The sequence below is a fragment of the Malaya genurostris genome, chromosome 1, assembly GCF_030247185.1.
Source record: "Malaya genurostris strain Urasoe2022 chromosome 1, Malgen_1.1, whole genome shotgun sequence".
Taxonomy (NCBI): Eukaryota; Metazoa; Arthropoda; class Insecta; order Diptera; family Culicidae; genus Malaya; species Malaya genurostris.
The window spans coordinates 157,303,850-157,318,075 of NC_080570.1; the positions used below are offsets into that span (position 1 = coordinate 157,303,850).

At 40.5% G+C, this 14,226-nt stretch overlaps 1 protein-coding gene across 4 annotated transcripts in view; it reads left to right on the forward strand.

The window, feature by feature from the left end:
- The first annotated feature begins 6,077 nt into the window (after positions 1 to 6,077).
- The window catches only part of LOC131426423 (atrophin-1), a 388,733-nt gene continuing 380,584 nt past the window's right edge, over positions 6,078 to 14,226 (forward strand). For 2 of the 4 annotated variants that reach the window (XM_058589128.1, XM_058589129.1), the window contains exon 1: positions 6,081 to 9,483. In XM_058589128.1, coding sequence (XP_058445111.1) covers positions 9,154 to 9,483 — 330 coding nt within the window. In that variant the 5' untranslated portion in view covers positions 6,081 to 9,153. Of the gene's footprint in view, positions 9,484 to 14,226 lie in introns of all 4 variants that reach the window. The other 2 variants (XM_058589126.1, XM_058589125.1) reach the window with 2 other exon arrangements.

Here is a 14,226-nt window from a genome sequence, read left to right on the forward strand (position 1 = left end):
ACTAACAGACAAGCCTACTAGATAGGGTAAATCTTTGCGCATTCGCACTATTTCAGCGCGATAAGCAATCGGTTTGCCGAAACAACGACTACCATTGCACTAACTGATGATGAAAGCCGCATGCGATTTCTGACGAGCCAGAATGGTTGTGTGGGTGCGTGTGTGTGAATGATTGCAGATCAGTCCGCGATTGGTGAAGCTAAATTTGCGTGTTTTTTTTACTTTGTTCCTTTGCAGGACTCCAGCCCGTACCTACGTTAGAGTGGGAGCGAATGGATCTCAGTAGGCGTTTGGACCACCTATCGAAATTAGGAAAAGATGTCGAAAAGATAAGAAATACGTGTGGTGAGCGGAGGATAAATCAACCGAGTGGTTTCTTTCTGCATTCATTAATACTTGTTTTGTATTTGATTTTTTTCAGCCAATTTTCGAACTTTTAAAATATATCCGAATCCTTAGAAAATGCACAAGCGAGACTTGAACTGTTTCAGTTTTTCTGGTTCCATATCGAAATGAAAGTTAAGCACGATTCACACGTTTCGTTAGACGACATTAACCAAAAAAATGAGCCAATGACACCAAGAAACCGCGTTCAGGTCGGGACTCGAATGTACGACAACTGGCTTGTAAGATCAGCGCAAATATTGCTGCTTGAAACTACAGAACAAGTTAGTTATTTTTTTCTCATTGGATTAGTTTGTTTTAATCAATGTTTTGATACAAAAAAAAATATTTTACTTGTGGGTTCCTGTCAATTTCTTGACAAACAATTTCACAGTAAATTTCATTTGAAAAAGTAGTTCTAAACGGACGAGCTCTAGTTAAAGTCAACAATAGTAGCACTTTAAATTTACAATTTCTATAGTTGAAATGAATAAACTTAAATATAGTTATTTCATCTAATTTGTTTGCTTTTTTATAATAAGATGATTCCTTTCAATCTAAGCTGCAAGGTAATTGCCTTTCTCTATAGAAAGGTATTAGAATTGCTGGAAAAACCGACTTTCGAACGGAGCCTCGGAGACCCATAGTGTTATATACCATTCGACTCAGTTCGACGAGATCGGAAAATGTCTGTGTGTATGTGTGTGTGTGTGTGTGTGTGTATGTGTGTGTGCACTTTTAGAAGATATTTGAACGCGCTCAATTTTCTCAGAGATGGCTGAACCGATTTTAACGAACTTGGGCTCGTTTGAAAGCTACTGTCGGGCCATTGATCAAGTTCGAAGATCAAATGGCTGTGACTTTTGGTTTCGGAGATATGATTGTATAAGTGACGTAACCGACAAAAGGCGTTGAATTTGAACGCGCTCAATTTTCTCAGAGATGGCTGAACCGATTTGAACAAACTTGGGCTCGTTTGAAAGCTACTGTCGGGCCATTGATCAAGTTCGAAGATCAAATGGTTGTGACTTTTGGTTCCAGATATATGATGGTATAAGTGACGTAACCGACAAAACACATTGATTTTTACTGCTCTTATATATATGGGTGCCAAAATTTTTGGATCACCTCTATTTTCGTTAAACTCTAGTGCTCAAAAGTTTAAGCACCTCGAAAAAAGCCTTCATGCAAAATTTGAGCTAAATCGGACATGCGTAAGGGGTGCTGCCCGGTGGTAAAGGTTTGACAATTTTCGACCTTGAAAAAGCACCATAGGGGAGAGTACATGAAATTTCCAAAATCGAAATTTTTTTTGATGCCGAAACTCTTAAAACTGCATGAAACATCGAAATTTAGTGTCATCTCAAAAAAAAATTTTTTTGAAAAAATCAACTTTCTGGGACTTAAATAATAGGAATTTTCATATTTTTTTTAAGTCCCAAAAAGTCGACTTTTTCAAAAATTTTTTTTTCGAGATGACACTAAATCTCGACGTTTCATGCAATTCTAAGCCTTTTGGCATCAAAAATTTTTTTTCGATTTCGAAAATTTCATGTACTCTCCCCTATGGTGCTTTTTCAAGGTCGAAAATTGTCAAACCTTTACCACCGGGCATGGGGGGGGTGATTTTTCAAGATATATGAAAATTCCACTAAGTGGACTAAGAAGGCTTTTTTTAGATTAGCATCACTGATTACAAATAGGCAACCCAAATGTCAAGCACTAGTTTGGAAAAATGATGCCGACTGTGTGACATAAACACTGAAGCATGCTTTTGTGAACTACTCGAATCAATCTGAATCAATTGGTGTCAAAATTAGTACCCGAAATAATTTAATAAAAGTATGAAATATATTTTCATGAGAATGTTATGAAAGAAGAGAAAGGCATTATCACACTACTAGGTGGATTAAGAAGGGTTTTTTTGATAATATCTTCATTTCGAGTTACATTAGTTTTCAAATTCGTAAAAACCAAACCTTTGATAGCTATTGCCAATTGTTAAGCCACTTAGCCCTTTTGTCGAGAGACGTTCGAATTTTTCTCGTACCACAATCAAGTCGTAGTATTTTAATTAGTATCCAATAATTGGGTGCTTCATCAGTCTGGTCAATATCTCCACATCAAATATTTTTTGTAAAGAAAATGTGTTATGTATTATTATTAATTATCATTACACATGCTTGAATGGTTGAATACTACATAGGAAATTCGAGATGCAGATAGAGTTTCACTTATAAAACGTGCACAAACTTTATGAACGGGAGAAAAAATATGTTCTAATTTTTTTCTATCGGGTAAAAATTGTTCTGGTTTATACTTAGTTGTATCATTACAGAAATACACACTTAGAAAATTTCGCAGTATTCGGTAATTTTTTACCGAATTTTCAACAGCTGAACGTTCGGTAATTGAATTCATTACCGATCGTTCGGTAATTGCTGAACTGTCAAACAACTACCGTAAACTGTAAACCAAATGGATCTAACTGATTGTTCGGTAATTTCTGTTTGTTTGTTTTCCTTTGGTTAAAATTCTGGATTTTCGGATTTCAAAAAACAACACATATTCACAAAAACGAATGAAGAAAATGGTTTTATTCCACGAGAAATTTAAAAAGAGTCAGATGTTCCGACTGGCCGGAATTATGAGCGCCTTCCAAAACACTGCACAATCCGTCGAGTCCAACAAAAATTACCCTTGGACGATTTTTGTTGGCAGCAAGTGGACAAGTGATGCACAATTATTCTCCGCCTATAAGTAAACAAAAAGCTGTTAGTGGCTCTAATGTCTTAAAAACTTTTATCGCCTGTACCGCAATCCATTCGATGAACCCTTCAACATTTTTTCCATTTGGTTAATAAAAAGACACTCACTGAATATTTTAATAACTGTTTGACAGTTAGTGTCATGACAATCAGTTTTCACAAAAGTTCGGTTATTGGAAGATAACTTTACCAAACGGACAGTATGATTTTTACCGTATTCGGCGACTATTCAGGTTTACCGTATCAATTGTATATCTAATACAGAATTCTGTAATGAAAATTTACGTTAAACTGATCGTTCGGTGAAAATTTGCATAATTGTTGTAAAATAAAACCCATGTACCGAAATATCGGTTATTTCTATAGATTACCGAAAGTTCTCGTCAAAAATATTACCGAACAAAGGAATTAAATCTTAGTGTGTAAGATCAAGGGTAAAATAAACCAATTTTCTCTAAATATAAAGGTATAATATAATTGAATCAATATATAAAGAATATACATTTTTCTTTCACACAAGGGCTGAATCGCTCTAAACCTTGTCTTATCTCGATGCCTACCAAAGCAGCCTATATCAGTCAGATATTAAACACCATAGCCTTACATCTGTTCTATATGCTCCTACAAAGCATACATGAGACTTTGTGATTACTTGGGTATTCTAGCTTCGCGTTAAGAAATCTATTTAGCTCTTTAAAAAATGTCTCTTTGATTTGATTCAAACCCAGGGTGACTTACAACGATTTCCTAATAAAAATCCTTGCCCGTATTTGACTCGGTCCTTTTTCCGGAAACTGGTTTCAACAATAGCTGCTTGATCAAATTCTTTTCAGCCGATCGAGTTATTCCATCAAAAGTCGTTTCTTCGAAAAGCCATTTTATCGATCATTGAGAAGATTGCAAAAATGGAAGGAGTAATTGAAAAAGCCGTGCGAAATGCAATCAGGAAGTTCGGTGAGGGTAACACCTTTGAGGATAAACCGAAAACGGGTCGAAAAAAAGGTCCTGCTTACCCTAAGTTGGATAAACGTATACTGAAGGCGTTCGAGCAAAAGAAGGAGGTTTCAGTTCGTGGCCAAAAAAGTGGGCACTTCGTTGTGTTCTTCGTGCTAAAGAACGTTTGAATCTTCGAACCTATAAGAAGCAGAAACAACCAAAACGTAGTCCGAAACAAGAAGCATCGATCAGGCCGAGGGTTCGAAAGCTGAACTGCATAATCATGGACGACGAAACCTAGGTGAAACTCGATTATAAATCCTTTTCGGGACCACAATATTATACGGTTCGAGAAGGGCAAGTGTTAAACCAGTCCAAGACATCGATTGAAGTCGAAAAATTTTGTAAGAAAGCTGTGGTCTGGCAAGCAATTTGTAGCTGCGGTAAGATCTCGAAATCCTTCATCACCACTGCTTCAATGAACAGCGAAATATACATCAAGGAATGTTTTCAAAAACGATTACCCATGATACGAAGCCACAAGAATCCTGTTGTCTTCTGGCCAGATCTTGCTTCTTGCCACTACTCGAAATCAACGGTAGAATGGTATACTACCAAAAATGACACTTTCGTCCCAAAAGACATGAATCCACCAAATTGCCCACAACTTCGACCAATTGAGGAATTTTGGGCATTAACGAAGGCACATTTTAGGAAACATTTCTCGGCAGCCGAAACCATTCAACAGTTCGAAAAAGTTCGGAAAAAAGTGTCAAAACTTGTCGTCAAGAAGTCTGTACGGAATTTATTGAGGAACGTTCGCAAGAAGGTGCGCCAGTTAGTCTACAATGGCTAAGTAGCAAATGTTGAGAATAATGTTCTGTTGTTGTAGTCTAATAATATCAGTTTATCGAATAAAATTTGAATATCTAACACTTGTGAATTATTTACAGCGAAATCAAAGTGCGTCCATACTTTCTGGAACAGTCTTTAGCAGTTCAATTTGAACTGCTTTGCAGTGATCAGACGAAGATGAAATAGAAGGAAAGAAGTGCGATTTGGTGTACTTATCGCCTATACATAAGCATTATTTTGGATTCATCTACATAAAAACTTGCCGCAGTAGAAAAATCTGTAAAAAGGAAACTAGTTTGCAAGCCGAAAATGTTGATAATCTGATGATAATCGATCTCTTAACATAAACACTCAATATCCGTGTCTACTAACTGTCAATTAACACCCCCACGCTGATAAAACCCGAATGAACTGCTGATCACAGAAAATCTGAAGCGAAGGATAATAGATAAAAAAAAACAAACGAACAAACAACAGAACAGCAAAAAATCAATACTCGCGCATTAATAAAAAAAAATCAAAACCACCATCGCATCACTCGGTTCAGTGTTGTGACAATCTTTCAAGCCGCTTGCCCTTTCCCCAACCATTCAAAAATTAAAGAACAGTGCATCCAGCTCCGGCTGACGAGAAATAGCAGCAGAAGAAAATTCACAAGAAAAAAATTCCCAAGAAGCAACATACAAGTGCCAAAGTCTCTCTGTCAGACCACCAAACGGAGCGACATGTGCATGCAATGAAGATTGTATAGGGCTAGTAGAAGGCCAGTGGAATGAGTTTGACTTTTGGGTACCAAAAGTTCTGCCACCAGAAGGATGGCGAGAGGAAGAAGAGAATTTTCAAAATAATTGAATTAAAGTTAACCCGCCTTACACAAGGCTATTAGAGAAGTAATTTCAAGTATTTTGCTCAGCCATTTAATGAGTGAAAATTAATCAACAGCAGCCTCTCTTGGCGACAGGCTAGAACCTGTAGCAGGCTTTCGGTCAGCTCAGCACAAAAGAACGACAGAGAAGAAACAGAGAGAAACAAAAAAAAAAGAAACGAAACGTACGAATGGTACGAATGCAAGGAATCCATCTCGCCAAGCTACCAACCTTGTAGCGTCGAACGAATTGTTTCGACAGATGTCAAACTGACGGCTGTTTGCGAGCTGCACTGGTGTGAGTGTCATTCTAAGGGGCCAGTGTTGTCGATGAGTACGGTTCAAGTGGGTAACTTCCATACCGAACGGGGGTGATTTTCGTCCGGACATCGAGTGAATCTGTTCGCACTGTTCCGTGGCTGCGACTGAAGAGCACGGCCGCCATTGCTGCCAACCGAGCGGGTCGAAATTGCCGTAGCCAGACTGAAATTTCTTTGTCTCCCGTGTACGCAAGCAGCACTAGAGGACGACGACGTCGATCGGTTTCTCCTACTGCACAGTTGTCTCCGTTTTGGAAGTTCAAATCAAGCCTAATCCGAGACGGAAAGTATACCCAGAGACGCGTGAACATATTTGCAAGTGGTGCTGGACATGAGTACGCATCGCCGTGGTGATCCCGAGCGAAAGTTTTCAGTTATTTTGCGGACGAACAAATTCAGACTGTAAAAACAACCACGAACAATTTTCACGAAACGGTGTGTGTACGGGAGCGAAAGAGAGGTTTTTCGTTCTTTTTTTGCGGTACGTGGTTTGTGCTGCTGCGTGTGTATGAGTATGTGCATGGACCAGTGCTTGCGTACGCGAAGGAAAGCCTAATGTAAAAAGGAAGAGAGAAAAAATACACACACCGATTGTCCGGACAGTGTTGCCCGTCACAGCAAATTCTTTCCCATTGAGGAGGATCCGTACTTGAACATCGACGACGACGACGCCCGTCAGAGATCGCTGTGTTGTGTTGGTGTGTTGAAACGGCGGTAGCACACGGTGTGCGTATGGCTGCATCTTCATCACGGACCGTCGTGCTTATGTGTTTTCATCGAGTATAGATGTGAATCTGTGAAGTATCCAAGCGATTGAGTGAGGATAGAACGAGAGATACAGGGCTTTGGTTAACGAGGAAAAAGTTTGGTTTCAACGGATTGAACGGACGGAACCGTTGACTGATTGCTTCCGGATACAGCAGGACCCAGTAAGTTTGTTGCAACCGGGTTGCAAGAAAATCTGCTGGAATGTTCGACGGCCCTGCGGTCAGTTCGAACGCACACTTTTGGACATTGTGAAGCGAATGGAGTTGCTTGCTGGCAGTGGTAGCCATACAGAGTGTTAATAACCTCTTGATGTGCAAGTTTTGCTCACTCTCTCTACCCGCTTACCTCACCACTGCGTTTGTTCTGCGTTACACGACGAAGTCTGGTTTGGTGAAAATAAGAAAACGCTCGAGAAGCAGATAAATTAATTTTATTCGGAACTGAGAAAATTCGTTGTTTACTATTTGTGGGAAGTTGATTGGAAAACAGTTGAACGGTGTCATTCGAAGAAACAAGTATCGCCGAGTCATTGAGTACGGTTTTCGGTACGGTTCAATCGGTCCGGTTGTCGGATTGTCAGCAGCTAGCCAGCAGACAACCTCTGTGTACAAACACACACCGCACACGCGTGCTACTCTGTCTCCTGTCTAGCTAGTGAAGTGCGACAGTGTGTGTGTGTTGGCTGGCAGATGAAGGCAAAGGCAAAGAAGCGTGTGATGTTTTGCATGAAGCCGCCGGTTATGTAGTGGTACCATCGAGACGCTTTGCCTGCACGACGGTGTGTTGGTGTAGTCCGTACTCCGTGCACGTACCTCTCTTGGGCCGCTGGTGTGACGATACAATATTCCACAACCGTTCCCCCGAAAAACTGTGTACAATAGGAAAAGGCGAAAAAAATCATGTTTTTCTAAACTATTTCAATCGAATGGACATTTGGCATCGATTGAAGACTGCGATTAGAACCAGTGAACGGCAGTGACGACGGTTCGTTAGTCGGGTGAAAAAGGTTCCAACGGTGGACGGTGCAGAATTGTGCAAGTTCCGTGTGCAAATCGGGCTCAGGCTAGAATCCAAAAACGCTCTCTTTCTCCGTTTGGTGATTTCGAAGGCCCTTCGGGCAGCAACGACAGAGGCAGCAAAAGTGTGTACAGCTAAATCGAGAAGAGGAGAAACGACGGCATTGGATAGAAAAAAAAACCTTCAACTGAAGGAAGGAACATGGAAAAAAAACCTATTTATGTGAAATGGATGTAACTGAATCTTAGGTGGAAACCTAGTCCCGAGTGTAAGATTCGGACCGACAGCGGAGAAGGGAAAAATTGTGCGTTTTATCTCGAGCTTTCCGTAGCTTGTCACGCACGGTTACGACGACGACGACGTCGGCGGCGGCTGTGGCCAAGAAGACGGGGAATGCGTTCCGCCATTGAGTTTCATTTGGGGCCTTTCTGCTACTGCTGCTGCGGGTGTGTTTATGTGTGTATACAAACGGCGGCGGTCTCGGCAGTGCTGAAATAGAAAATTAAAAAAAAACGCCAAGCAGAGATTTCGATTCCGAAGAATCCGAAGCAAAGCCCTGCCCGCACTAGAAGAGTAGAGCAGGATAGTGTGTGAGGAAAAAAAAAGAAATTCGAAATTACGGAAATTTGGTTCGATATTACGCAGGAAGTATTCCGGATCCTTGCGCGAAGATTTATCAGGAAAGAAACGGGTTGTGTGTGTGCGTGTCTTTCTCTCTCTCTGTATCCCTTCGATCGAAGTGACGTGAAAAGAAAGATGAAGTAACAGGAAAACGGCACACGGGGAATAATCAATCAAATGGGCTGCCATCCGCGGGCATCCATCAATAAATTCGTCATCAGCGTTTAGAGGAAACCGGAAGGACGACACCCGAAGCAAGCAAGCAGCACGGAAGTGTCAACCAAGTGATTAGTGCGTGTATTTTGCCCGTGCAAACGTGTACTAGTGTGTGTGTGTGTGTGTGTATGCACGTCTCTCCATTGTTATCTGAAATCGATTGACGACGACACAGCGCTTGTCAACTGTTCCTTGATCGAAAAAAAAGAAAATAATTTGTCTGCCGATTAAGCAAAAATTATTATAGAAGCAAAACGTGTAAAATTTAGTGATAAGGACCGCGTTTTGCTCGAAAGAAAGTGTCGAAATCAAATGTGTGTGAAGCAACATCAACATCAACAAAAGCTCGAAAAAGTGGTCCCCCGTAGTCAATAATGTATCCCAGGTGTTGCGGGGTCAAGCCATGGAAATAGATGTGAAGCAGAGTAAGCAGCGCAACAAACGACGGGAACGGGCCCAACGTATGATAGCCGAGCGGGATAAGGATGCCGCCACCGATGGTGCTGCTACTGTTGCTGCTGGTGGTGCTAGTACCGTGGGGACCGGTGGTCCCGGCGGTTGTGGTATCGATCCGGACGACAGTGCCGACGAGGATATGCCGGTAAGCCGGGAGAAGCCCCCACGGCCCACGGTGCGACGCAAGCGAAAGGAAAAGGATCCCTCGCCGATTCTCGAGGAGGACATTGTCGACGGTTTCGCATTCCTCGCATTCAAGACGTACGAGGACTTAGAGGTGAGTAGTACTTGTTTGTTTGTTTGCTGGTTTTATTTGACTGCCAGACAGCCAGCACTTGACTGATTTTCTCCTCTATTTGTTTGACATTCGATCACGTACCCAGCGTACCACCGAAGAATGGAGAACCGTTTGCTTTTCAGTTCATTTTACTTATGGAAAATGTCACCGGACGAATGGAAACCAAACCCACCCCCGCGACTTGTTGTAATGCGAACCCGATTCCGTTATTATGTTTCTATGCAAACTCAATCAATTCAATAATGACAGGAGAGAGCGAAGAAAAAAAGCGACTCTCTGTCATCAGCATCATCTCCTGTGTTCGCACGGACGAACCACGGGGACGGAGTGTGAGTTCCACACCTCGCGTGTCATCATGCCGGGACTCAGTCCAATGAAGACCGCAGTCATCCTTTCCATTTGTTCTATCGGCGGCAAGAACCTGGCGCCGGTTGTCACTTTCACCCTGTTTCTGTGCAGCGGTGCCTTCCCAGAGAGTAATTCAAGTGGAAGGAAGGCCTTATCGTTGATTAGTTATCGATCAAGTTTTGTACGATTTCAATCTTGTTCGATTTCTACCGTACCTACGTCATTACCATTCGCGACGGTGCCATGTCAACGACGTCGGTCGGTTCTAGGGATTGTTAAAAATAGGAAATCGAATCTACTTCGTCAAATTGTTTATTTGAATCCGGAAATCGACCTATATATATACTAATTGAAAAGGTACATTCCAGTCGCAAACTCAAATTGCTTGCCAAATCTGTTGTTTTTTTCTGTTTTCAATGGTAGCTCTCAAACAATTAACATGAACTGATTTTCTATCCGAACAGCCTAAAAAACCTCAGAGAAACTAAATCGGAAACCATCCGAGTATAGTTCCATTGGTGTCATGTTCCACGGATCGCAAATCAGATACCAAATACGTTTCAGTCCCTTCGTTCTAGTAAAAAAGAATAATAGAAATAACCTGTTTTAATCGACCTAGTGATGTACTACATAGAATGAAAAGTCCCGGGTCTCTCAGAAAAGATATGAAAATTGTTTCGAACCGTGTATGTTTTTACTGAGAACAAGTCTCTAGATGACCCAATACAAAATTTTATGACTCGTGTAATGTCAAGGCTCATGTCTAATCATTATATATTCAGCGCGCATCTCCGTCGTGTGGGGCTCGCTGAGAGTGGTGTCTGCGTTTGCGGTGAGGGTTATCATGACATCGAACATGTTGTTTGGACATGTGTCGAGTATTGTGATGCCAGGTCCCAACTCATAGGTTCCCTTCGGGCCCGAGGTATACCACCCTTCGTACCAGTCCGCGACGTCTTGGCAACTCGAAATCTTCCTTATATGACTCTCATCTATAACTTCTTGAAAACTATCAATGCTCAAATTTAGTGCTCTCCCTATCTCTTTCTCGTCTACAGCTCTACCGCACTCTTCTTTACGTTGCTGGAAGTATGGCCTGTGTAAACGATGCTTCGGAGCATGCACCTGCCTTGAACTGACTGAGTTGGAAACATGTCTCGGCAGCCGAAACCATTCAACAGTTGGAAAAAGATTGGAAAAAAGTGTCAAAACAAAAAAAACTTGTCGCCAAGAAGTTTGTACGAAATTAAAGAGGAACGTTCGCAAGAAGGTGCGCCAGCTAGTCTACAATGGCTAAGTAGCAAATGTTGAGAATAATATATAATGAAATGAATAATTAATAATGAAAACGGTTATGTGCCCTAGCACAAAATTTGGCTAACCCCTAAATGACCATACCTGCATCGGCCAGAAATAGTCGAAAACACGTTTTCGTTCGGCACGTCAGAAAAGACATTGCACTTCGTTGCAAAACAAAAAGTGTTCTGTAAGTAGCAGAAACTTTACGTCTGCTTAGCGGTTCAAATTGAACTGCCGAGTTTAGCACTAAGCAGTTCAATTTGAACTGCTCTGCACTGATGAGTCAAAGACGAAACGTAAAAATAATGAAAACGGTTATGTGCCCTAGCACAAAATTTGGCTAACCCCTAAATGACCATACCTGCATCGGCCAGAAATAGTCGAAAACACGTTTTCGTTCGGCACGTCAGAAAAGACATTGCACTTCGTTGCAAAACAAAAAGTGTTCTGTAAGTAGCAGAAACTTTACGTCTGCTTAGCGGTTCAAATTGAACTGCCGAGTTTAGCACTAAGCAGTTCAATTTGAACTGCTCTGCACTGATGAGTCAAAGACGAAACGTAAAAATAATGAAAACGGTTATGTGCCCTAGCACAAAATTTGGCTAACCCCTAAATGAATAATATTATGTTTTTGTAGTCTAATATTGTCAGTATATCGAATAAAATTTGAATATCTAACACTTGTGAATTATTTACAGCGAAATCAAAGTGCGTCCATACTTTCTGGGACAGTCTTTAGTGTTTGAATAACAGCTAATCGTTGCCAGACGAGTTCTAGTTTTCATTGAGCTATTGAAAAAAAAACTAGTTCCAGCATAAAAGCAACGGTGAAATTGAATGATTTGCGGTACGGATTGGTCCACCATCTCCCGTATTCTCCAGATCTGGCCCCCAGCGACTATTATCTATTTTCAGACCTGAAAAGGTTTCTCCAGTGAAAGAAATTTTCGTCGGATGCTGAGGTCTTGGCAGAAACGGAAGCCTATTTTGAAGGCCTTGACAAATAGTTTTTTTGATGTGGAACACATCTTTATTTTCTATATAGGGGTGCAAATTAGAAACTCAAGGAAAAATACACGTAGAAATGTTGTCAGCTTTTAAACACTTACAGCTCAGTATATTTTGTATCAATTATTAACATTATTTCATCATCTGATTCTTTCTAAGTTTCGATTCGAATGTATCAAGCCACGTATTTTCAATTATAAATGATTGAAATTTTGATTAATAACGATCAGTGTCCTATTTTGTCTGCTAAAAATCTCCGGCATACCGGATTTCCCTGCCATAGACGACGGTTTTGAAGGGGTAAGCGATATATCAAAGGTCGATGCAAAAGCGAAGCTGTTGGAAGCACGCGAATCTATAAATAGAAGCGAAATTATAGCTAACGTTTCAGTCCTACGCGTAGCATGCTAGAGGTAGGTTGTTGCTAGACAGCAAGACAAAAAGTGCCATAAAACGATTTGAAGCTTTAATTGGTATGCTCTGATCTTGTGTCATGCAAGCTCGGATGAAATTCCATGTTATGTCGTTTCGCCTGAGAAATTGACATCTACCCCAGGGTAAATTTTGAGTGCTTAAGGTAGCGCTTCGCCGTGGTCAAGTCGAAGCGAGACAACTCACTGCTTCCTCTTGCTTTGTCGCCGAAATTTCACTCTAAATTGCAAAGTTCTCCAATACTAACCCGATTCACGAAAAATCAAAAACATACGATTGTAGGTAAATGATTTTACTATGCATTTGGCGAAAAATATTAGTTAGAAAGCTTTTTATTCGCGAGATTTCGTGCGAGTTTTGTTAAACCTTTTGTTTTCTTTTTTCCATTTCTCGCTATAAACAACTCGCATATGTAGGGATGTGCTACGTTTTCAGCAAAGCTTCAAAGCTAGTAGCGATGAAAATCATTACTGATTTCTGGTTCTACTGAAACATGAATAGAAATTATTTTACAAAGTAGTAACACTTACTTACATTTTCTACTCATCTTTATTCAACGTTTACACAGAGAGAACGGACAACGAAAACAAAAGAAATGTTGTTAGCGTCTACCGCATGTGGCATTTTTCACACCCCAATGCATGCGTTGACATTGCGGGCGTGCGAAAGAATAAGGAAAAACTCATTTATTTTTAAAACTCGCACGAAATCTTTCGATAAAAACGTTTATCAGGCACAGTTTATATACGAATCGATAGAAAAATTAATTATCTAGAATCGTATGTTCTTGGAATTTCCGTTTTCTTTACCGTTTTCTCACAATTTTGGGTAAAGTGCGTTAAACCCCGGGATAGGCAGCGAACTCCCGTGACCACGGCGAAGCGCTACCTTAAGATTAATCCCTAATTTATATAAGATGAACTCGATTGATAATGAGAAAAAGTTTATCGCTTCAACCGAAATCGCAGAATGGTAGAGAAACTTAACGCTATAAAAATAACTTCTTGCCTACAAAACTTGAACACACGCCCTTATTCTGAATAACGACGTATTGATTTTTCGATCGAATGTGGTTCGATCGAATCATAGCTACCTTTGATTTTGCTAGCGTTATGGGGAATACAAATGAAATACGAGGGAAAAAACAATACGACGTTATTCAGAATAAGGGCGACAAGCTTGACGAAGAGAAGCTTTAATATCAAAATCCGTATCGCAGGTATGTACAAAGATATAATTGCATACATTTGGGATTTTGGTGTTTAAAACAAACAATGTTCGGTGTTGGTTCCTAATCAAAATCAATCTAGGCAGACTCTCGTGCAATTGCGGATTCAAAAGTGTGGCGATTGATTGAACTGTTTGATTGTAGATCATTAGAAATTTTGATTGCCTTGTTCCACATCAATGACATCAATTTTTTGCACGGAAATCAATTTTTTGCACGGAAACAAAAGCTAAATTCGGTTGCCTGAAATGTATTTTCCGAAACTCTGCTCAATTAACATCTCTAATTCACGGATTTTTTTTAAGTGATTGCTTACTGTTAACCACAGTGCAAATTTGCTTAATACCCATGCGAGAAAGAACTCTGTTTAAATATATGCATCACTGCGCCCTTTCACAAAAAGTGGC